The following is a 25,969-nucleotide window of genomic DNA, read 5'->3' as shown; positions in this document are numbered from 1 at the left end:
AAACTCCACATTAGTGTATCACCTAAAGGAGTTAAAGGTTATGAAGGTCCCGCTCTCTACACGGCCAGCAGGGATCAGCCCTTGCCATAGGGCAGGTGAAGGGTTGGATAGGGCCAACAGGAGGGCCCCAGCCTTCATGGTCCCCTGAACCCCCCGTCCCCTAATAGTGGCAGCAAAAAGTGAAACCCAGACATACGACGAAGTACTGGTCATATACATCCACGGTGGACCCCAGACCCCCCAGTCAAGTGATGGGCAAGTAGTAAGTAGAGGGCTCCGTTGCAGCCTGCGCCTGTCATTACTCCCAAATGTGCTCATCCAAATGGTATGAAGGGGGACAGATAGGGGGCAGGAAGGTAGGAGGAAAGTATTGTGGAATTTAGAAGGCACAGCAGAGTGTGTGTGGGGGGGATCATGGGTTCAGATCAGGGTTGCCAGGTTGGCGGTTTTCCAGCCTAATTGGGCTACTAATATAAAGCCTGGGCTGGTTTTGAAAGTACAAACAAGCCAAGATACGGATTCGGGCTACTTTTTGGATACTTTTCCAAAGTACAAACGAGCTAATGTGCCAAGCCTGCTTCTCCCAATGCATGTTGGGTAATGTAGTTTTTGCTTAACAATTTGCCAACTGCCAAGTTGAATGTAAGACTATAATACCCAGCATGCAATGGGACTGACTTGTGTAGAAGTCGGGAGTTCCCAGATTTTGGGCTCTGTACCCCAGTCTCCCGTCACACTTAAGCATTCTCACGTTCTCCAGTGACTTTCCTCAATTTCAGAAAATTTTAGGGGAAAAAATCTGCTGGCCACCAAAATATCTAGAGGTTGAGCTGTTTTACCAATATTTATTGAAATTGTATATGTATTATGGCCTTATGGGGCCCCTATACCTCCTGGGCCCCCTCTGTAGTTACCCCCCTGGTGACGGGTGAATCTGTCCCCTTTTCAAATTTGCAAACCAGTGAAAATTTGAAAAAGGTGTATTATCACATATATTGATTTAATCTTTAGTCCTTTTTTCACTGCACATATTGTGCTATTTTTGGGCTACTTTTGAAGTGCCTTTTGGCTAATTTGGGGCTGGTTTTGAAAATTAGACCTGACAAATCTGGTTCAGATACTTTTCCACATTGTTGATAAATGATCCCTCCCTGATTATATAAAGGTCTAATACAGAACACGTATCTTACTATAATATTGTCTATTTTATACTGGAGCCGATGTCAAGTCTAAAGGCAGAGACACAGAGACTAAACATCTAACTTATTCATCACCGAGATCATCAGTGTGTTGTGTTTAAAAGCTCAGCTGGTCAGCGGGACAGAGAGTATATTAATCACACTGGCTCCCCAAATAAATCCAACATGGCTCCTACAGACAGTCATGTCTCACGTGCGGCCCCTGTTAGATTCAGTGGAGGGGCCCAGACAGACGCAGATCAATAGTTGGTTCTTACAGGAAAGAAATATTTCAAGAGAAATATAGTTTGATGGATAAAACAGGGTTATTCCCAGAGCTCAGAGATGCCCAACGCATGATTCATTCAGAAGTTACGGGATCTTTAGTCATAAAGGAGACACAGAATTTATATATATGGACTGCCAACCCCAAGGTATTTCACCTCTTTCTGAACTGCTTACCCTACTGTCTCCATCTTGTCTTCCTGACTAAATTGCACTTCTGTCACTTTCTTCTGCCGTTACTGTTATTTCCTACACTTGCCGTCTTGCACTACTGTCTCTGTCTTGCCCTACTGTTTCCATCTTGTCCTACTGTCTCCATCTTGCCCTACTGTCTTCATATTGCCCTACTGTCTCCATCTTACCCTACTGTCTCCATCTTGTCCTACTGTCTCCATCTTACTCTACTGTTTCCATTTTGCTCTACTGTCTCCATCTTGCCCTACTATCTCCATCTTGCCCTACTGTGTCCATCCTGTTCTACTGTCTCTATCTTGTCCTACTGTCTACTTCTTGGCCTAATGTCTCCATCTAGGCCTACTGTCTCCATATTGCCCTACTGTCTCCATCTTGTCCTGATGTCTCCCTCTTGACCTACTGTTTCTATCTTGTCTTACTGTCTCCATCTTGATCTACTGTCTCCATCTTGTCCTACTGTCTCCCCCTTGACCTACTGTTTCCATCTTGTCTTACTATCTCCATCTTGTCCTACTGTTTCCATCTTGTCCTTCTGTCTCCCCCTTGACCTACTGTCTCCATCTTCTCCTTCTGTCTCCATCTTGCCCTTCTGTCTCCATCTTGTCCTACTGTCTCCCCCTTGACCTACAGTTTCCATCTTGTCTTACTGTCTCCATATTGCCCTATTGTCTCCATCTTGTCCTTCTGTCTCCCCCTTGACCTACAGTTTCCATCTTGTCTTACTGTCTCCATATTGCCCTATTGTCTCCATCTTGCCCTACTGTCTCCATCTTGTCCTTCTGTCTCCAACTTTTCCTACTGCCTCTGCCTTGCCCTGTATTTGCCATTTTGCTCTGCTGTTATCATGACAGACATGGGTGCCTTCATTTACCAAGGAGCAGTAAAGAAGGATGCAATATCAAGTGCAATTACCTACAATGCCAAGTTTTTTTCTCAAAATTCCTTGTGGCATTGGGGACCCAAAATTGTGATTCCCTTGATGTCATTTATTGCAGTGATTTCAATCTCCCCGGGTGCCATTGCACTTAAGGTCCCACTTGAATGTATTTTAAGGTGTGAATGTGATAAAATGTCTCTGAATGAATGGAATTGACTTAAACCTGATAAGAATTATTTCAAAACAGTTTTTAATCTTCATGGGTTATTTTTTCACTTTTAAGATGAATAGAACCTTGATTCTTAGGAATTCCTTTGTAATTGACCTAATCTGATTGAAACCACAGACCTTTTATTTTAACCCAGAAATTATTCTTTGTTTTTTTTTAAAGGAGTGGTTCACCTTTAGGTCATGTTATAGAATGGCTAATTCTAAGCAACTTTTGAATTGGTCTTCTTTATTATTATTTTTTTTTATATAGTTTTTGAATAATTTGCCTCTCTCCAGCATTTGAAAGTGGGTTAGTGACCCCATCTAAAAAACAATCATTATTGCTACTTTTTATTCCTCATCTTTCTATTCAGGCCTCTCCTATTCATATTCCAGTCTCTTATTCAAATCAGTGCATGGTTGCTAAGGGAATTTGGACCCTAGCAACCAGACTGCTGCAATTGCGAACTGGAAGCAGCAGAATAAAAGGCTAAATAACTAAAACAACAAATAATAAAAAATGAAAACCAATTACAAATTGTCTCAGAATATATAGTCTCTGCATCATACTAACAGTTAATTTAAAGGTGAACAAACCCTTTAAATGAACCCAGAGGAAGTGTCAGCACTTCATAAGACATGCGTAGGCTTTATGCTAAAAATACCCAAATAAAAATTGATTATAGTATTCTGGAACAACGTGTCTGAGAATAACTGGTTGGCTGCAAGTTCCTGCCTAGAAGCAGAAGCAGAGGATAAAGCAAAGGAGAGAATACCTGGGAGGTGAGTGATCCGCATTATTTCCCTGCATGGTGAGTAGAACCATAACGTACAAGTGCAGGAGGCAATACATGATCAGCAACTCTCTTCTCCTAATACAGTTTCAAGAGGGAGGACAGAACTTTGCAGTGACTGGAGACTGAAATTACAACTACAACCCTAACTGTACAAACATGGTACTAGGAGATTTTTTCACAATAGAACTTCTTTTTCTAGATCCCCCTTTTGTGGGGAACCTGAAGAAAAGGAAGATCCTGAAATGGAGAAAGTGAAGTGCCACAAGCCTCTATTGCTGTCTCCATGTTATTCCTGATATCCCTGTTAGATACAGTTCAGCCCAATGTAAGAAACAAATAGGCGTGAATAATAATCCTACTGGGACTAATACCCAATGGGCAGTGAGACTGGGGATGTAATACACCTTTATGAATGAGTATTGCAAGTGAATGCATTTTACAAGCGCCCCAGCCCCATGCCTTGCAGCCATCCCTCACCCACACGCTCTGACCTGGATACATTTCACATTATTTATTCATTAGCTTGAATCACTGTCAGAGTAGAACACTAAAATCTCTCATTAAGTCCCAACTCAATGGGAATGAGCTCAGATCTCTTAAAATATCCCAGCAGTCATAAAGTCGTTTGTAGGCAGGGGTATAAGGATAACAAGTGGCGGCACAGATCCACAACCTTATATCACCTCTTCCTCTTTGTATAGTTCACACAAGGAGACACTCTACATGAATCATTTGCAACCATTTGATGGCTCAGTATGAGGATCACAAAACTGTATTAATTGACCTGCAGCCTTTCAAAAGTTGAATTATCTGCATATCACCCACAACCAAAAGCCACCAGGGTTTAATGGAAGTTGAGGAGATATCATTGTCATTCCATGGAGAGACATGAAAAAATACCCTTGTCATAGGCATGGCCAACAACCACCCATATTTGGTTTCTGGTAGACTTTTCTGCTCCTGCCCATAGTATATGAGACCCAAGAACTTGGAATTGTCAGACGTTATGATACTAAAGCGTCTGTGTCCTCATCCAAATACTGGAACAGGGACCTTTTTTGAACAACTCTCACATTTGCAGAATGAAAGGATAACACTGAACACTCTTTTGTTGTCTTTCCATAGAGTCGTGTACATTTTTTAAATAAAGACTTTTTTCTTAAAGTAAATTCTGATATCTACTATTTATTCTACTGTTAGAACACCCTAAAATACCCAATGCCAGTGTATTTACTGACCTTACTCTTCCCTAGTCCTCAGGCCTGGATTTATCTAGTAGGTGCCCCATGGCCCCTGTCACTGGTTCATCATGACTGGTCCTACCCCGTTACGCACATATGCTAATTTCCTACATAGGCTATGGAACTCTGAAATGTGGCCCACGGGGGATTTAAAAATCAAATAAAATCTCCTGCACATCTCCAGTGGTCCAGACTCAATTCACATTTGGTGGGCATGCAGCTTCTACAAACTTGCTGCCCTAGGCCCAGGCCTTTGTGGCCTGAAGGCTTGACTGAAGGGTAAGTCATTCAGGAAATTCAGGGCAGAACAGTTGGTTTGAGAATCTGAATGTATGACAGTTGAAATGGTATATGATTTAAGTTTAAAGGCTGGAGATATAGCCTGAGAAATGAAGGTAGAAGAGTTCAGGTTGAACGAAGGACAGACTGATAAATAAAGGTAGAATAAACTGAAGAAAATGAATCCATCACAATGAACTGAAATTAAGAGAGAAAAATTATTATTAAGGAAATTTGGAGAGTCAAATTAAGAATTTGAGGGTAGAAGACTAAGTTTGAGTTAAGTCAAGGTAGGAAAGTCAGCTCAAGAAACATAAGAAATTAAAGGTAGAAGAGTCAGAGAAACTGGAGGTAGGAGAGTGACAACAAGCAAAGGCAAGAGAATCATGATGGTAGGATAGTACAGGTATGGGATCAGTTATCCCAAAAGCTCCGAAATACAGAAAGCCCATCTCCCATAGACTCCATTTTATCCAAATAATCCAAATTTTTAAAAATAATAGAACAGTAGCTTGTACTTAATCCCAACTAAAATATAATTAATCCTTATTGGAAGCAAAATCAGCCTATTGGGTTTATTTAATGTTGATAGGATTTTCTAGTAGACTAAAGGTATGGAGATCCAAATTATGGGAATATACATTATACAGAAAACCCCAGGTCCTGAGCATTCTGGATAACAGGTCCCATACCTGAACTGTAAGTTTAGGAAATGGAAGACCAGAGCATGAGTCTCATTATCTGAAGAGTCAGAGTCCCCTTGAAGGAAGGGGGTTGATTCTGATAAAGAGGTAAAAGAGTCCATCAGGAAACGTGTTACAAAAGCCAATAGAGTGTATTAACAGTCAATGCTCTGATGACTTCTGTTCTACTTCCCACATTAAAACAGATAGAATTTTACCAGGAGTGATGTTATTTTTATTATTTCACAGCACGAATATCTAATTACACGGGAGCCTCACTTGCTGACTGCCTATAAGAGGGTGTAATTAATATGTCATCCATGCTTGGAGGTTCCTGCAGAAAACAAAGGGTTTGTCACAGTGTGGTTTTCCCTTCTAATGAAGCAGCGAGTAAAATAGCTGAGTGCAAAGATCATGATCTGCGGATCTCAGCTATTACTGTCAGCAAAAGAACAATAAGGTCAAATGAGAGTCAAGTTGATGGGTTTTTTTATAGGCAAAAAAGGAAAAGAACCTGCTGGAGTTATTTTGTGAGGAGTGTAGAAGGTGGACCATCTGTTTTTTCAGGACCAAGGTCTACAGTATAGTGAAAGTTGAAAAAGTCAGTTTGACGGTAACAAATCATTATCTCACAAGGACAATAATATTCTCTCACATTTTTTGGAGAATGCCTATTTATTCATGTCAGGTCCTGCCCAAGAAAAGCTTACATCCACTATCCTTGCCCCATTTAGCTTTATCAAAACCCAATAAACCTACCAATACGCTAATGAGTGTAGTAGAAAACCAGTGCAATATGGGGACAACTTTCAAAATCAACACAGTTTGTGGCCTGTTGGAAATTGAACCCCGACACTGTAAGATACAATGCTAGCCACTGTGCCTGTGTTTTTCTTGGCCTTTGATCTAGTAGACCAGGGATCTGAAGGAGTCTAAAGGCAAATGCATTGTGGGACTTGTAGTTCCTTAACAGCTGGAGAGCCAAGGTTGCAGATCCCTGTAGTAGAGCCAAAGTGTCAGTTTCCAACCTCATTAAGATATGGAACTGCTCAGAAGTACTTGTTACTGTACAGTAACACACACAGCAACTGCTTACTCTTGGTTCCTGCATAGTAAAATGGAAAAGCGTAGGCTACAGCCAACTGTCAGCACCTTCTGAACTTGTGAAGGTCACTAAAGGCCATCTTATAGCAACTGCAGATTTCATCAATGTTTCCAACTCAACTTCGACTTCTTCCTTTCCAATAAGACTTTAATGCCATAACGTCCACCATATTCTGTTTTTTAATCCAATCCAACCCAAATATTATTGAGATTTGCCCACCGGATTAGACTTCGCAAACTTCCATTACTTCCCATAGGAGAAACTTCTTGGAGAAGAAGAGAAAACTAACCACTTGCCTCCCATGGATAATTTTCTCGGAATGTTTATAAATGTTTTGACAATGACCTCAACTTCAGCTCAAACTTTTTGCAAACCTTATAAAAACATGTTTCTAAGATTTATGAAATGAAAAATCGTTTTTTCCAGTTTTCCTTAAAATAAGGAATACTTGTTACTCTGCTTACCTGAATACTGGAGAGGGATGTCTATTTTTGGCCCTATGACATAGTGTCCCTCCTCAAGGCTGTGAGCTGTCACTGTAGTCCACTGTCGGCAGGAATGAATTAAAATGACATCTTCGTCCCTCACCCCATCCACATACTCCCCTGCAGCAAGAACAAATTTGTTAGCAAAGGAAAAAAAATGTAATTTTGGCCTAAAAACAGTTGAAAATATATGTATTTACAGTTTTAATTCAATAAATAAAACTCACATGTCTTTAAGGAAATACAGTCCATATTCCATAGGGCTATTCTTATAACCACAAGTCTTTATATGAACACACGTTTACAATACAAAAGTGGAATGTGCCAAAAATGGTGGTCCAGAATGTCCCCATCCTTAGAACCATATTATAAATATTGCCTTTAATCTGAGACCTTAACCATAATGCTGTATATATACAATGCAATGTATTATTAGGGACATAGGAGGAAGATGTGTTGCCAAAAAACACATAGGAAGGACCACAAGTCTATCAACTGTCCTGCAGTGAAAGTAATTGGGTCATAATAAATGTCCTCTGAGCTGCAGTTAATCAAATGATAACATAGATTATTGTTCATATTAATTGTATACATCTCTGATGTTGCCTTGCTCTTCATGCTTCCATAACTGTTGCAGTAAGCACATAGTGCATTTGATTGATGGGGATATACCTGACATTTTAATTGCCGTTACTTAAATGTCCCGTGGGTCATGGCCTTTACACTCTGTTAGATTGCTTTTATCTCTTAAGGCGTTCACATGCTGGATAAGTTTTCAGATACCCAAGCAATCAGCCCTTGGGTTAAAAATGCAAGAGTTGTTCCAGCTGGCCTGCAGAGAGGCTTACAAGCCAAATGGAATGAAGATGTCCCCCCTTTAGCTGCTGTAGGAAGGAGTACAACAGCCCTATAGACAGGGCCGGATTTACATAGAGGGCGCCCCTAGGCCCACTGCCGTTCGGCGCCCCTGTCCCCTCCCCTTTATTCGTGCAAATTTTCATCATCAATGGGGAAATTTAAAAAAATATTGTATCTGCAGCGCATTCCCAGTTTTTTTGAACCAAAGTAGGTGTGATTGGGCATCATGCCGCCCCCCTAAAATCCTGCCGCCCTAGGCCCGGGCCTAGGTGGCCTTTCCACAAATCCGGGCCTGCCTATAGAAAAGTAAATACATTGTATTGGCCTTTAAGAAGTTGCAGATGGAGTGGCACCAATAGCAGTTAATTTATGTTGGTCTAAGCGACCAAATTGTTTATATTTTATTTAATATGATTCCTCAAATTTAATGGTAGCACTGCATATTTGACATAAAATGCTATTTCAGTAAGCAGATGAAAAGATACCAACAACTTTAAAAATATTCCCCAGAAATGTTGATCACCAAAACACTTTACCCCCAAAGAACCTAACTACCATATTCACCAACAAACTTGTCCCTTAAAGAACATGATCACAAAAAGAACTTGACCACCAAAAAATTTAGTCCCCAAACAACTTGCTTCACAAAAGAACGTGACCCCTACAGAATATAGTCAGATAACTGGCTCACCAAAAACTGATCAGCAAAATAAATGTTGAAAGATAAACCCAATTGCCATAGCACTTGATTCTCAAAAAGCTTGATCATCAAAAAACATAATTCATAAAGACCTTCATCCCAAAAGAGTTTTTTTCAGCAAAGAATGTAATCCCTAAAGTGGTTGATCACCAAAATAAATATAAAAATATATAAAAAAAGAACATAATTCCTAAAGTCATTGATCACCAAAGAGTTTGCTCACCAAAGAACATAATTCCTAAAGGTCTTCATCTCCAAAGAGTTTTCTCAGCAAATAATGTGATCCCTAAAGTGCTTGATCGCTCAGGAGTTGTCTCACAAAAGAACATAATTCCTAAAGAGCTTGATCACCAAAGAACATAATACCCAAAGGTCTTCATTTCCAAAGAATTTTCTCAGGATCCCTAAAGTGCTTGATCACCAAAAAATGTAGTTCCTAAAGATTTTGCTCACGAAGGAACCTAATACCTAAAGACTTTGATTATCAAAGAGTTTGCTTACCAAATAACTTAATACATAATGACATTGATTACCAAAGAGTTTGCTTACAAAAGAATGCAATTTGTAAAGAGCTTGATCACCCAAAATGTAGTTCCTAAAGAGTTTGCTCACCAAAGACCATTATCCCTAAAGACATTGATCACCAAAGAGTTTTCTTATCAAACAATTTAATTCCTAAAGAACTTGACCACCCAAAATGTAGTATCTAAAGCGTTTGCTCACCAAGTAACATAATCCCTAAAAATCTCAATTACCAAAGAGTTTTTTCACCAAAGAATTCCTAAAGACATCGATCACCGAAGAATTTGCTACCAAAGAATGTAATTCCTGAAGAGCTTGACCACCCAAAATGTAGTTCCTAAAGAGTTTGCTCAGCAAGGAACATAATCGCTAAACACATTGATCACCAAAGAGTTTGCTCACCAAGGACTGTAATTCCAAAGGACATTGATCACCAAAGAGTTTGCTACCAAAGAATGTTATTCCTGAAGAGCTTGACCACCCAAAATGAATTTCCTAAAGAGTTTGCTCACCAAGGAACGTAATCCCTAAAGACATTGATCACCAAAGAGTTTGCTTACCAAAGAATGTAATTTCTGAAGAGCTTGGCCACCCAAAATGTATAGAGTTTGCTCAGCAAGGAACATAATTCCTAAAGACATTGATCACTAAAGAGTTTGCTCACCAAAGAATGTAATTCCTAAAGACATTGATCACCAAAAAGTTTGCTTACTAAAGAATGTACTGAAGAGCTTGACCGCCCAATATGTAGTTCCTGAAGAGTTTGCTCACCAAGAAACATAATCCCTAAAGACTTTGGTCACCAAAGAGTTTACTCTAATTTCTAAAGACATTGATTACCAAAGAACCTGACCCCTAAAGTTTCAAAGGAAACTTGAACTGAATCATAAAAGAATTTGATCACCAAAGAAGATGGCGTTCATTTACTTGTCTTTTTGACTGAAGGTAAAAGAGAGCAAAAAGCACTGGATGAAAGCAATCAGGTCTCTCCAAAAATATATGACTACTGGTACATGATATCCCTGTTAAAAAAGAATGGGTGCCAGGCCTTAAATTAGATAGAACATATTAGCAGACATATATTAAGCTCTATTTATGATTGAAATCAGATTATCTTTGATTTTCTATGTTTAATTGGCTCAGAGAGTATTTCCATGGTTACTGACACAGCCTCTTCTCATGTTCCCAACCAAATCCAGCAAGGGAAAGCTGCCTTCTGTACAAACAGTGTGGGGGATAATCTGCCGGGCTCTGTAACCCCAGGATGATGGAGGTGGGGAATGTGGAGGGGTCTAACAATCCTGCTTAGAGGCTCTTGTTGCCATGATAACTTCTGCTTACTGTGAAGGAACTGAATATGAATTTAATAATAAATGCTAATGAGTAACGAGACCCTGGAACCACAGCTATGGTTTGTGCATGAGGGCCCCCAACTTGAGATAATGTGATGAACATCAGGAAGGTTGGTAGGCATGGAAACCTGTTGGTATAAGAATGTTGTTGAAGTACAGATCCCAGTGACTCACACAATGTGATCGCTTGGTTTGCTTGATGATGTGTTGGATCAAAACGCCCTTCTTGCTCCTGGCAGCTATATATAGGGACATATGCCACCCCCAAATGAACTTGAAGGAGGAGGAAAAACAGTATGGGCTTCAGTTGAGGGGGGCTCCAGGCAATGACCCCCATTTTTAGAAAGGGTAAGTGTAAATTGATGTGCCACTGGCTTGTTCCACTTATCCCTGCAGTATCTTAAGGGATTTAGTGCTATAGAGATAAGAATAATGAGCAGTGCAAATGTGGGAAGGGGATATAATTATTGCTGACTCCCTTTGACTCTGGCTGTCAGGCACCTGACAAGTTTACAGGGACCTATAATTACCGTTTCTTCAAAAATGTCTATGGCAGCTCCACTTTAAATAGGTCACCACTCAGGGAAAATGTGACTTTGTTATATACTCCCATCACTACCACCAAGTATCCAACCAGTATTTCATTAATATCTGATAGATTAAAGCATTGTGATTAAAGCATTATCCTACTGACAGTACCCACCCATATGTAGGCTTGTTTGGCCTTTACTGGTTCAGTTGTACAATGTGACACACACCGATAAGTCATGGGGGAGTAAGAGAGGCATATGTCCCTAAACTGAAGGTGTCTTCCATTTGAGATTGAGTTTTTTTGATTACTGGATGACTATATTTATGTAGATGTAAAATTATAAGATGGTTCTCCTCTCTCAAATCCTCTCCGATTAATCAATTCCTTATTGTTATGTAGACTTTTGTTGGATTGTGCAACCCTGTGAGACCCAAAAGTTGGCCTCAGACCCCCTTAGTTCCAAGAATACCTAGGACAGTAAAGTGTTCATCTCTAACTCTAACAGTAATTGACCCTCAAGTTGGGCTTTCAGGAGTATCTAAGTATCTAATAGGTGTTCCTACCAAAACTTTTCTAACTGACTTTTACTCAACATCGTCAACAGCTTGGGAACCACTAATTTAATTTTAGTTCAAGGGATGGAGGCTGTTGAAGCTTTGGAAGATGTCACTTTTTATATTTCCATGGGGGGTCTATTTACTGGAACCACGAGACTGTCTCAAGGTCTCTTCTAGATTTTGTTTAAGATCACTAGACTCACGAGGTTGATGTCAAGAAGATTTACAATAATAAGTTAACTCAACTCCTGATCTACAAAGATGAAAAAAGTTCTTTAACTTGGGCAGGGGCAAAAAAAAAAATCACCTTTTCAGAAGAGAAAATGCTACAAAGCTAAAACTTATGCACAAAACTTTCCTCTGGATGAACCTTTGAAAAAAGTGTCAGTTGTAGGAAAGTTGTTGGCACAGTTAATTGACCTTCCGGGGGATCTGGCCAGAAGAAATACCGAATTCATTTTTCATGATGTACTTGGATTATGAGCCAAACGTTGTTCTGTAGCTCCTGCCAAAAGGAAAGCTCCTGCTGCTCCGTAATGAGGCTGAGCTTAGGTTTTATGGTGCCCACCAGGTGGCTGTGTAGCAATGACATCACGGGCTGTACCCAAAATTCCATGAGGCTTTGTCTGCTGGCCGTCTCACATTGTCTATTTGTCTGACCTGTACAAAGGTCTGTACATCGTATGTATAGCAACATTGCCCCCCACGGCCATCGGACAGTCTGCATCTTGTATGTGGCAACACAACCCCCACCCATGTGTGAGCTATAAAGCATCTGTGGGCAGGGAATACACAGACATCTCCATCTCTATCCTACTATACCCTTGTCTGACCTTGGTGCTGAGCTGCTGTAGAAGGTCTGTCCTACACCTCATACATCTTATATGTGCACATCTCTAACTGGGAAGGGAGTGTGGCTGTAGGATAGCAGGTATAGTAGGGAGAGATGGTGTCTATAGTAACAGTGGATAATAGTCTCTGGGAAGGGAGTGTGACTGTGGGATAGCAGGTATAGTAGGGAGAGATGGTGTCTATAGTAACAGTGGATAATAGTCTCTGGGAACGGAGTGTGACTGTGGGATAGCAGGTATAGTAGGGAGAGATGTGTCTATAGTAACAGTGGGACAATAGTCTCTGGGAAGGGAGTGTGACTGTGTGATAGCAGGTATAGTAGGGAGAGATGTGTCTATAGTAACAGTGGATAATAGTCTCTGGGAAGGGAGTGTGACTGTGGATAGCAGGTATAGTAGGGAGAGATGGTGCCTATAGTAAACAGTGGGATAATAGTCTCTGGGAAGGAGTGTGACTGGGGGATAGCAGGTATAGTAGGGAGAGAGGGTCTATAGTAACAGTGGATAATAGTCTCTGGGAAGGGAGTCTGACTGTGGGATAGCAGGTATAGTAGGGAGAGATGGTGTCTATAGTAACAGTGGATAATAGTCTCTGGGAAGGGAGTGTGACTGTGGGATAGCAGGTATAGTAGGAGAGATGGTGCCTATAGTAAACAGTGGATAATAGTCTCTGGGAAGGGAGTTGACTGTGGGATAGCAGGTATAGTAGGGAGAGATGGTGCCTATAGTAACAGTGGATAATAGTCTCTGGGAAGGGAGTCTGACTGTGGGATAGCAGGTATAGTAGGGAGAGATGGTGTCTATAGTAACAGTGGATAATAGTCTCTGGAAGGGAGTGGTGACTGTGGGATAGCAGGTATAGTAGGGAGAGATGGTGCCTATAGTAACAGTGGATAATAGTCTCTGGGAAGGGAGTCTGACTGTGGGATAGCAGGTATAGTAGGGAGAGATGGTGTCTATAGTAACAGTGGATAATAGTCTCTGGGAAGGGAGTGTGACTGTGGGATAGCAGGTATAGTAGGGAGAGATGGTGTCTATAGTAAATGGGATAATAGTCTCTGGGAAGGGAGTGTGACTGTGGGATAGCAGGTATAGTAGGGAGAGATGTGCCTATAGTAACAGTGGATAATAGTCTCTGGGAAGGGAGTGTGACTGTGGGATAGCAGGTATAGTAGGGAGAATGGTGCCTATAGTAACAGTGGATAATAGTCTCTGGAAGGGAATGTGACTGTGGGATAGCAGGTATAGTAGGGAGAGATGGTGTTCTTATAGTAACAGTGGATAATAGTCTCTGAGGAAAGGGAGTGTGACTGTGGGATAGCAGGTATAGTAGGGAGAGATGGTGCCTATAGTAACAGTGGATAATAGTCCTCTGGGAAGGGAGTGTGACTGTGGGATAGCAGGTTATAGTAAGGAGAGATGTGTCTATAGTAACAGTGGATAATAATCTCTGGAAGGGAGCGTGACTGTGGGATAGCAGGTATAGTAGGAGAGATGGTGTCTATAGTAACAGTGGATAATAGTCTCTGGGAAGGGAGTGTGACTGTGGGATAGCAGGTATAGTAGGGAGAGATGGTGCTATAGTAACAGTGGATAATAGTCTCTGGGAAGGGAGTGTGACTGTGGGATAGCAGGTATAGTAGGGAGAGATGGTGTCTATAGTAAATGGGATAATAGTCTCTGGGAAGGGAGTGTGACTGTGGGATAGCAGGTATAGTAGGGAGAGATGGTGCCTATAGTAACAGTGGATAATAGTCTCTGGGAAGGGAATGTGACTGTGGGATAGCAGGTATAGTAGGGGAGAGATGGTGTCTATAGTAACAGTGGGATAATAGTCTCTGGGAAGGGAGTGTGACTGTGGGATAGCAGGTATAGTAGGGAGAGATGGTGCCTATAGTAACAGTGGATAATAGTCTCTGGGAAGGGAGTGTGACTGTGGGATAGCAGGTATAGTAAGGAGAGATGGTGTCTATAGTAACAGTGGATAATAATCTCTGGGAAGGGAGCGTGACTGTGGGATAGCAGGTATAGTAGGGAGAGATGGTGTCTATAGTAACAGTGGGATAATAGTCTCTGGGAAGGGAGTGTGACTGTGGGATAGCAGGTATAGTAGGGAGAGATGGTGCCTATAGTAACAGTGGATAATAGTCTCTGAGAAGGGAGTGTGACTGTGGGATAGCAGGTATAGTAGGGAGAGATGGTGTCTATAGTAACAGTGGATAATAGTCTCTGGGAAGGGAGTGTGACTGTGGGATAACAGGTATAGTAGGGAGAGATGGTGCCTATAGTAACAGTGGATAATAGTCTCTGGGAAGGGAGTGTGACTGTGGGATAGCAGGTATAGTAGGGAGAGATGTGTCTATAGTAAACAGTGGGATAATAGTCTCTGGGAAGGGAGTGTGACTGTGGGATAGCAGGTATAGTAGGGGAGAGATGGTGTCTATAGTAACAGTGGATAATAATCTCTGGAAGGGAGTGTGACTGTGGATAGCAGGTATAGTAGGGAGAGATGGTGCCTATAGTATCAGTGGATAATAGTCTCTGGGAAGGGAGTGTGACTGTGGGATAGCAGGTATAGTAGGGAGAGATGGTGTCTATAGTAACAGTGGGATAATAGTCTCTGGGAAGGGAGTGTGACTGTGGGGATAGCAGGTATAGTAGGGAGAGATGGGTGCCTATAGTAACAGTGGATAATAGTCTCTGGGAAGGGAGTGTGACTGTGGGATAGCAGGTATAGTAGGTAGAGATGGTGTCTATAGTAACAGTGGGATAATAGTCTCTGGGAAGGGAGTGTGACTGTGGGATAGCAGGTATAGTAGGGAGAGATGGTGCCTATAGTAACAGTGGATAATAGTCTATAGGAAGAGAGTGTGACTGTGGGATAACAGGTATAGTAGGGAGAGATGGTGCCTATAGTAACAGTGGATAATAGTCTCTGGGAAGGGAGTGTGACTGTGGGATAACAGGTATAGTAGGGAGAGATGGTGCCTATAGTAACAGTGGATAATAGTCTATAGGAAGGGAGTGTGACTGTGGGATAGCAGGTATAGTAGGGAGAGATGGTGTCTATAGTAACAGTGGGATAATAGTCTCTGGAAGGGAGTGTGACTGTGGGATAGCAGGTATAGTAGGGAAGAGATGGTGCCTATAGTAACAGTGGATAATAGTCTATAGGAAGGGAGTGTGACTGTGGGATAACAGGTATAGTTGGGAGGATGGTGCTGTGGATAGCCTGGTGCCTATAGTAACAGTGGATAATAGTCTCTGGGAAGGGAGTGTGACTGTGGTGGTAGGGAGAGATATTAGTGTACTGCAGGTGTATAATAGTGGAGAGAGTGTCTGTAGTAACAGTATAATAGTCTCTGGAAGGGAGTGTGATGTGGGATATAGTAGAGTAGAGAGATGGGTGCCTATAGTGAACAGTGGATAATAAGTCTATAGGAAGGGGAATGTGACTGTGGGGATAACAGGTATAGTAGGGGAGAGATGGTGCCTATAGTAACAGTGGATAATAGTCTCTGGGAAGGAGTGTGACTGTGGGATAGCAGGTATAGTAGGGAGAGATGGTGCCTATTAGTAACAGTGGATAATAGTCTCTGGGAAGGGAGTGTGACTGTGGGATAGGCAGGTATAGTAGGGAGAGATGGTGCCTATAGTAACAGTGGATAATAGCCTCTGGGAAGGGAGTGTGACTGTGGGATAGCAGGTATAGTAGGGAGAGATGGTGTCTATAGTAAACAGTGGATAATAGTCTCTGGGAAGGGAGTGTGACTGTGGGATAGCAGGTATAGTAGGGAGAGATGTGTCTATAGTAACAGTGGATAATAGTCTCTGGGAAGGGAGTGTGGACTGTGGGGATAGCAGGTATAGGTAGGGAGAGATGGTGTCCTATAGTAACAGTGGATAATAGTCTCTGGGAAGGGAGTGTGACTGTGGGATAGCAGGTATAGTAGGGAGAGATGGTGCCTATAGTAACAGTGGATAATAGTCTCTGGGAAGGGAGTGTGACTGTGGGATAGCAGGTATAGTAGGGAGAGATGGCGCCTATAGTAACAGTGGGATAATAGTCTCTGGGAAGGGAGTGTGACTGTGGGATAGCAGGTATAGTAGGGAGAGATGTGTCTATAGTAACAGTGGATAATAGTCTCTGGGAAGGGAGTGTGACTGTGGATAGCAGGTATAGTAGGGAGAGATGGTGCCTATAGTAACAGTGGATAATAGTCTCTGGGAAGGGAGTGTGACTGTGGGATAGCAGGTATAGTAGGGAGAGATGGTGCCTATAGTAACAGTGGATAATAGTCTCTGGGAAGGGAGTGTGACTGTGGGATAGCAGGTATAGTAGGGAGAGATGGTGCCTATAGTAACAGTGGATAATAGCCTCTGGGAAGGGAGTGTGACTGTGGGATAGCAGGTATAGTAGGGAGAGATGGTGTCTATAGTAACAGTGGATAATAGTCTCTGGGAAGGGAGTGTGACTGTGGGATAGCAGGTATAGTAGGGAGAGATGTGTCTATAGTAAACAGTGGATAATAGTCTCTGGGAAGGGAGTGTGACTGTGGGATAGCAGGTATAGTAGGGAGAGATGGTGTCTATAGTAACAGTGGATAATAGTCTCTGGGAAGGGAGTGTGACTGTGGGATAGCAGGTATAGTAGGAGAGATGGTGCCTATAGTAACAGTGGATAATAGTCTCTGGGAAGGGAGTGTGACTGTGGGATAGCAGGTATAGTAGGGAGAGATGGCGCCTATAGTAACAGTGGGATAATAGTCTCTGGGAAGGGAGTGTGACTGTGGGATAGCAGGTATAGTAGGGAGAGATGTGTCTATAGTAACAGTGGATAATAGTCTCTGGGAAGGGAGTGTGACTGTGGGATAGCAGGTATAGTAGGGAGAGATGGTGCCTATAGTAACAGTGGATAATAGTCTCTGGGAAGGGAGTGTGACTGTGGGATAGCAGGTATAGTAGGGAGAGATGGTGCCTATAGTAACAGTGGATAATAGTCTCTGGGAAGGGAGTGTGACTGTGGGATAGCAGGTATAGTAGGGAGAGATGTGTCTATAGTAACAGTGGATAATAGTCTCTGGGAAGGGAGTGTGACTGTGGGATAGCAGGTATAGTAGGGAGAGATGGTGCCTATAGTAACAGTGGATAATAGTCTCTGGGAAGGGAGTGTGACTGTGGGATAGCAGGTATAGTAGGGAGAGATGGTGCCTATAGTAACAGTGGATAATAGTCTCTGGGAAGGGAGTGTGACTGTGGGATAGCAGGTATAGTAGGGAGAGATGGTGTCTATAGTAACAGTGGATAATAGTCTCTGGGAAGGGAGTGTGACTGTGGGATAGCAGGTATAGTAGGGAGAGATGGTGCCTTTGTTATATTACAGTCCTTTCTGGATGGACATTATTTTGGCTGATTATGAATCTGGGAACATACAATTCTATCCAATTTCCTTGCCGGTATCTACAGAGAACATTGATCACATGTTGGGGCAGAAATAGATCATTATTTTCACACTTTTCTCAAGCTTATGGCACCATCTGTTGTGCCTGTGACTCAGAGCCTTAGTGACAGTATCTCAGGAATTTATTTGGAAGGAATAAAAACAAGTCCTGCCCATTCAGGAGACTGTGATGAAAGTGGGTGTCTTGGGTGGGGGTTACAAAACACCCCCATATGTAATAAAAGGAGCTGTAAACCATATCAGCCGATAAGATGTTTGCTTTTAAACAGGTGGCCAGTAAATGCTAGCTGCTGATTGGTTGCTATGGCCTCTTATTACATATCCCCCAATATAGTTTATTAAAGTACACAAAATGCTTTCTGCAACTCCCATAAAATAAGCAGAAATTTGGATCCGAGGCAGAGGTTGGCGAGGGTCCCAGATGTATGTACAGAGGGTGATAAAGAACAGGACAGGAATATTGGGACTAACACATATTTATTGGGCCCAAGTGCTCATGAAATGCTAGTCTTAAATTTGAATCTCAGTCCCAATATGACAGTTAGTTGATAAATGGATTAATGATAAGTGGAACATTATTTGTACCCAGTTTAAAGCTTCTCCTACACTGAAACCTCTGCTGGTTTGTTGGGGAAGGGCGGGTTGCTTTCATAATAAAGTATAAATATAGATATTACAGATGGAGTGTAAGATGCACCGGGACGTGTCTTTCGTAGGCTTTCAGCGCGCACTTCCTGGTTGACACTGGCGTCATGACGTCTTGAAGAGGCGCTGGATTCAAACTTGGCGCCAAATCTTCTTTAAGGGGCCAAGTCTCCATTTTGAAAGTGCCCAAGCTAGGTTCCAGTTTACTGTTCCAGCCGAAACGTTTTCTCTAAGATTGTTTTCCTGGTTTTGAATCCTGCTCGACTTCTGACCTTGATTCCTGCCGCCTGCCTAGAACTTTTTGACTGTTTTTATCGACAACGTCTCTTCTAAATTCTTGCCAGTACCTCGTTTACAGACTTGTTATTTTGTTACGCACTTTCCTTTGTGTTTTCTGCAGCAGAAAGCCCGGGGCCCCAAAAGGGCTTCAGTGGACACCAGAATCCGCAGAGATCGCCTGTGCATTCGGAGTGTACCCATCCCTAAGCAAGGTTCCCGATAATGAGATTGTTACATGGAGCCTTTGCTCGGGGGCTCACCCTGCAACTCCCTATAAATAAGATCATTATAAGACCTTTTCCTGATGTGAGTTGGGTGATGATGTGACACTTAATGCCCAGTCACATGATTTCAAAGCAACATTTGCTGTATCTGTTGATAAAGTCCTAACTGGGTCACCCCCTGCCCTCAGGCACCCAATCAGATTTGTTCTGTTTTTATGCCAGAGATTTGGGAACTGTACTGCCCCACCCCCTCCATCTGTTGCACCCCCTGCGTTCTGTTCACATTCCCTAATGATCTCCATGTTGTTTCGTTGGGCTCTGGGCACTCAGAGGTTAAGCATAATTCCCACAATTGATGAATCTGGCACCGAGAGCTCTGTCACTTGGGGTACTGGGAAAGCGAAAGGGGCGGAGCCAGGGCAGAGCTGATCAGCGATTGATCTGATGCTTTTCCCACAGATTCAGAGTCTCTGACAATAGAATATAAAGCCCTGAGCCATATAATGTGGCCGCACATGAACTTGTTATCTGATCTCTCCTTCCCTTCAGCCCAGCTCAGGATTCCTCTAATGTCTCGTCTTCTGGCTAAGAATGGCACAGATCTACTGGCCAATCCTGCCCTGTCAATCAGCCTCTTCCTCTGGGATGTCCTCCTCACGACTCCCCAACCACCCCAGCACCCACAACACCCCACAACACCCCACCCTCCATACACACAGCTAGGGTTGCCACCTGGCCGGTAAAACACCTGCCGAGGCTGGGACCGGTTTTACAAATTTACCGGCAATGTAGTTGCCTCTAAATTTGTAATACCTTTAACAAGACCCCTTGGCCTGCCTCCAATCCCCTTGAAATGTAACTTTTGTCCTCCTTCTGGCGATCTCTGTCATGTGACCCGCCCCCTTTTACATCACGGTCCGCCCCTTTTTGTTCCCGCCCCCCACCAGCCGGTAAATATTTAAGGAAAAGGTGGCAAACCCTACACACAGCCTTTACCTTTATCCCAATCCGGGCTGTGCCAGTCGGGAACAGACTTGGGTTTGCAGTAGGGATGCACAAAAATCCAATATTTGGGATTTGTTAAAGATATGGACGAATACCAAACCTGAATCTGAATCCTAATTTGCATATGTAAATTAGGGTCGGAAAAGGAAAGAGTGGGGAAAACTTTTTTAACTTCCTTGTTTTGTGACGAAGAGTCACTTGAGTTCCCTTCCCCCCTGATTTACATATACAAATTATGATTGGGATTCGGGGACAAGGATTGATCCGAATCTGAATTCTGCTGAAAAAGGTCGAATCCTGAACCGAATTCTTGATTCTGCGCGTGTCTAGTTTGCAGGGCCAACAAGGGTTTTTCCCAGTGTCCCACGGGCACAGTGTAACCCTGAAATAAGAAAATTAATCTACAGAGAGACAGAGATCAATGGGAGACCCTGCCCTGAAGAGCTTACAATTTAAAGGGAAACTCCACCTAAAACACTCTTTTTTTAATATAACCATTCTTAGCAACTTTCCAGTTGGTCCAACAAATCCTGAAACAAAACCAGTTCCCACAACACAAAACCATGGACATTCCCTGGTAATTAGGGAGACGCAGCAGCTACGTTGCTCCACCAATGAACGTGTCACATACAACTATCCCAGGGAGAACCACAGAATGTCGCTCACTAGACGTCTCACTCAGGCATCAGGGAACAGATAAATGACACAAGGTGCTGCCCTGTTGTTGTTGCTGAACTATAATCACTACTCAATGTTTCTGTACATTTTCATTACTAGTGGGGCCCTCGCTCCTCCTATACACGTCCCTCTACTGATTTATATATATATTGCCCAGTGCACTAAGAGCCTCCATGGAGCCCATTCGATGTGAAACGCGTGAGGCTGGAAGCGAGACCTGGAGAGCAAAAAGATTGATGGTCCTTACAGGGCAGGGGGCACTGGGGCTTTTTATGTGACATGTTGGATACAGTTGTATATTATTACACACGTTCCTTTCAACAACATTATTTATCTCTCATATGTCCCTAGGGCCCCAAATATTGCCTGGCCTCCCTCTGACCCCTTGCCTGAGTTGCATTCAGTTCAATAGAGCCCAATACACACACACACACATATATATATATATATATATATATATAATATAGTCTACAGTTCAATAAGGACAGTGTTTGCTCATCCCCAGTGAGGCAGTCGGATACAGCAGTGCAACACGTCCCCTCGGCACCCAGGAAACCACAGAAAGTTCTCTTGCAGAGCCTGGGAAATGCCCGGCCGCTCCACATAAAGGTCCCAGCAATGTTTTCCCTGCTGCCCCTCCTCTGGCACACACAAGGTTAACTGTGTTTTCTTTTGCTCCATTGATGGAGAATAAAGGGTCGGGAGGAGGGGAGTCAGGGAACAGGGGAGCAGTGTGTGTAAAGAATTCAGCCTTTGCTTCTCTTCACTCGCACTGAATGATAATGAGGAGACGGACTGATGCCAGGGGGGATCCTAGAACTCACTCATATACAACTGTCAGCTCTCAATCACTGATGTATCCCCAGTTACACTGCACTGACAGTCTGTGTGTGTGTGTGTGTGTGTGTGACACCTGTCATGTGACATTCAATGGAAGAAGGAAATTACTGCAGCAAAAGGCACCACTTTGTTATTGTACCCAAAGCACAATATCAACACAATAACACAACTCTCTGAACTGGGTAACACAACATCACAACTCTCTGCACTGGGCAACACATACAGGACCGACTGTGCAGACCCGCTCTTAAATGCAAATGACACCACCCCAACCCACCTATAAAATCCGGGCACCATTGCACACTTATTTGTGTTGGGCACATTGCCGGGGATAACACAAATAACTATACAACATGCAGAGTCATTTCTGTGCAGAGTCACTTGCACCCCCACAATGTGTGTGATTCCATTATTAATACTTATTTATAAAGCACCAACTTATTCCCTAGCACTGTACAACAGACTTATGAGTGACATATAACTAGGAGGAGGAGGAGGAGGAAAGGAGGGGGTCCTGCTCTATAGAGCTAACAATCTAGAACATATATGTGTATAAATGCATTGCAGTGTCCACTGTCTGTACTCTGCCTGTACTGTAGGAATGTGTGTATACACAGTACCACTATATTTTTTATGAAGTACACAGGCGGCACCCACAGTGGCACAATGAATGAGAGGGCAGGTTATGAATGAGAGTGCAGGTTATGAATGAGAGTGCAGATTATGTGAGAGCCAAGTCCACTGGAAAGAAGTGCCTCTAAACCCAATGAGTCCCACCAGCACCACTGCCTGTGTGTCACCCATAGGTCAGACAAAATGGGACATAGTCTAGAGAAAGAGCTCGATTGTGCTCCTGAGTCCCAGCCACACACACAGCAATGGTTGTGTTACATAATGAGCATCACTCTGCCAGCAACTATTACTGCCTGGCACCTCCACTCATGCCAACATTGCCCTGCACTTCTGTCTCCAGCCTGTAAGGGGCAGCGTTCCTGGGCGGGTGTATAGTGAGGCAAGATGGTGCCAAAGTAACGCACAACTGTATCTTGCACATCCAACACTGATCAGCCAAATTCAAGTCATATGAGCTTACAGTTCATATGACGACAAATTTTGTAGTTTTAAAGTGACGGTTCACCTTTCAGTTAACTTTTTAGTATGTTATAGAATGGTTGATTCTAAGCAACTTTTTTTTAGTTATTTTTTATAGTTTCTGAATTATTTGCCTTTTTTCCTCAGACTCTTTCCAGCTTTCAAATGGGGGTCACTGACCCCATCTAAAAAACAAATGCTCTGTAAGGCTACAAATGTATTGTTATTGCTACTTTTTATTTCTCATCTTTCTATTCAGGCCTCTCTTATTCATATTCCAGTCTCTTATTCAAATCAGTGCATGGTTGCTAGGGTAATTTGGATGCTAGCAACCAGATGGCTAAAATTGCAAACTGGAGAGCTGCTGAATAAAAAGCTAAATAACTCAAAAACCACAAATAATAAAACATGAAAACCAATTACAAATTGTCTCAGAATATCCCTCTCTACATCGTACTAACAGTTAATTTAAAGGTGAACAGCCCCTTTAATGTGCAAATGAGGGTTTGAGTTCAGTTGGATATTCAGCCGAGGAGGATTTAGTATTTAGCAGAATCAAAAATAAAGGGATCAGAAAATCATCAGCTGACATCCAACATCAATAATAGTCACGTGAGCCATAAAGCATCACCCGCATGCTGTGCTTCTGAAAGACAGGAAGTAGTGCCAGTCACATGATCAGTTTAAAGTAAGTCTGTCTCTCTCTGCCAATGAGGCTCCTCCAGAGCCGTGTGCTTCTGGATGGCAATTGCCATTGGTGCAGCTGGTGACAGGTAAGTGGGAGGAGCCTGTAACAAGTAAGCGAGTCCCTTAGGAACTGCAGCTCAGCACCTACAGGAGTCACCCAGTTTATAGGGGAGTCCTGTTGTTAAGGGGGTTTACAGGGGTCATTTGTCGCTTGTTTCAGCAGGACTGTCCAGGTATCAGAATATTAAATAAAATATAACTATATTATATGACTATTTATTATATACATCAGCGCTGCCCCCCAACTGTTGCTGCTCGTTACAATAGGACAGTGAGTAGTAGAACAGACTCTAGTTAAGTAACTTCTCACCCATCAGATGGGGGGCCCCACGCTAACTTGCAATTGCTTCACCAACATAGACACTGCCTCCTTGCTTGACTATCAATGCGCAGAGTGGGTGGCAATTTGGGCCAATCAGAGCTCAGGGAACTGCTGTAACTGCCCTCAAGTGACGTCACAATGATGGCAATAGCAGTGAAATACAGGAATGTTAGTGAATCAAAGACCCTGGATTCCCGGGGGTCTGGATTATTAAAGGGGCCCCAAGAGTCTTACTAGCTTTTGCACCCTAAAGGGTCCATTGATTTTTTTTTTTAAACAGGAACATCACAAAAGTAAATTTGTCCTACATATCAAATCATATAGAAATAAACATGAATACACTTTAACCCTTTCAGTAGGGTTGCCACCTTTTCCGGAAAATAATGCCGGCCTCCCTATATATATTTATCTTTTTTCCCTTTGGGCTCAACCATCATTTTTACCGGCCATGTGGCAACCCTAGTGCCGGGGGAGCAGGTGTCTGTCGCTGGAGGTGAAGCCAAGGCCAGTCTGATACAATTTACCAAAAATATAAATAATTGTGAGCTCTGTGGGGGAAGGGGTCCTATTCTAGACCCCCCCAATAGAACATTTAAGCTGCAGCTCTCCCACTGATAAACTACAGTTCCCAGCATCCCCTGATGGCCAAGTTACAATTCAAGGAGGGCTGTAAAGTTGTATTTTCAGTAGAAGAAGATGCCAATTATTTGGGGGGTGTATTATGTGTTCCATACTGACACAGGGAGCCTGAGTCCCGAAAACTCAATGACTTTCTGCAACATTCTCATACTTTTTATCAATGGTGTAACTAGATGTTACTGGGCCCCACAGCAAATTCATTTTAGGGCCCCAACATATTCAGAGGTTGTCCTGTTTTATCAGAATATGTTGAAATTGCTCATTAATTAGGACCCCAATACCTCGTGGGCCCCCTGTGCAGCCGCAGGGTCTGCTTCCTCTGTACTTACACCTCTGCTTTTTATTTGCCCTTATTTTGCGCCAGGGGCAGATTCTAGTAAATACCTCTCCGCTGCACATTGATGACAAGATAAAGGAGTTTCCGTGGTTACCTTTCCCCAGTTTGAGCAGCGTGGGAAGTCGGAATTTGCTAACGATCACATCCAGGGGCAGAGACACGGAGCTCCAGCTGAGTTGGGAGATGCCGGACGCTATTTTCTCCATGGTTTCCCTGCGGATAATTCATAGTCCTCCAAAAATAAAGAGGTTGAACTCATGGGTCCTGAGGCTGCACTCTGCTCCCCAGCATCATCCTCATCATCATCCTCATCATGGTCAGTGGCAGCGAGCGGGAGAAGTGCACAGGCAGAAGGAACCAGGCAGTTTGGCAGGCGGCAGTTTCCCCGGGATGTGCCATTGATTCTGCTTGTGCTCAGATGCCTCATTACATTCACAGATTTCTTTACAGGACACAGTCTGAAGGCTCCACCTCCCACCCCCAGCCTCTGTCTCTCTATACACCTCCTGGGGGAATGGGGCCTTTCAGAGAATTTATCCCAGGCCCCTTCCTAGGAATGGAAAGAGGGGGGGGGAGCGTCAAACTCATTGCAGCCCCTGCAGGGACTGATTCTGCCCCCCAACACACTCAGTGTCCTGCTCATCCACTGAAATCCCAGGAATGTCTTCAACTAATGAGTCCTGATGGGGAATTCTACTTGGCATGGGATTAAAGAGGACCTGTGCCAGCGTTAGGTGCTTTTATATTAGTGATATTATATTAGCAATTTTATATTCGTACTTTTATACTAGTGCTTTTATATTAGTGCTTTTATATTAGTGCTTTCATATTAGCAATTTTCTATTCGTACTTTTATACTAGTGCTTTAAAACTAGTGCTTTTATATTAGGTGCTTTTATATCAGTGCTTTTATACTAGTGCTTTTATATTAGGTGCTTTTATATTAGTGCTTTCATATTAGCAATTTTCTATTCGTACTTTCATACTAGTGCT

The 25,969-nt window shown here is 42.8% G+C and overlaps 1 protein-coding gene across 1 annotated transcript in view; it reads right to left on the bottom strand.

The window, feature by feature from the left end:
• garem2.L (GRB2 associated regulator of MAPK1 subtype 2 L homeolog) overlaps positions 1–25,360 on the bottom strand; it is a 38,210-nt gene extending 12,850 nt beyond the window's left edge. The window contains 2 exon segments of the mRNA NM_001094088.1: positions 7,315–7,455; positions 25,071–25,360. Coding sequence (NP_001087557.1) covers positions 7,315–7,455; positions 25,071–25,182 — 253 coding nt within the window. The 5' untranslated portion in view covers positions 25,183–25,360.
• Between the last annotated feature and the right edge of the window lie 609 nt (positions 25,361–25,969).

Source organism: Xenopus laevis, chromosome 5L, assembly GCF_017654675.1.
Source record: "Xenopus laevis strain J_2021 chromosome 5L, Xenopus_laevis_v10.1, whole genome shotgun sequence".
NCBI lineage: Eukaryota > Metazoa > Chordata > Amphibia > Anura > Pipidae > Xenopus > Xenopus laevis.
The sequence above is the reverse complement of the archived record's forward strand: the minus strand, read 5'-3'. Positions and strand labels throughout refer to the sequence as shown.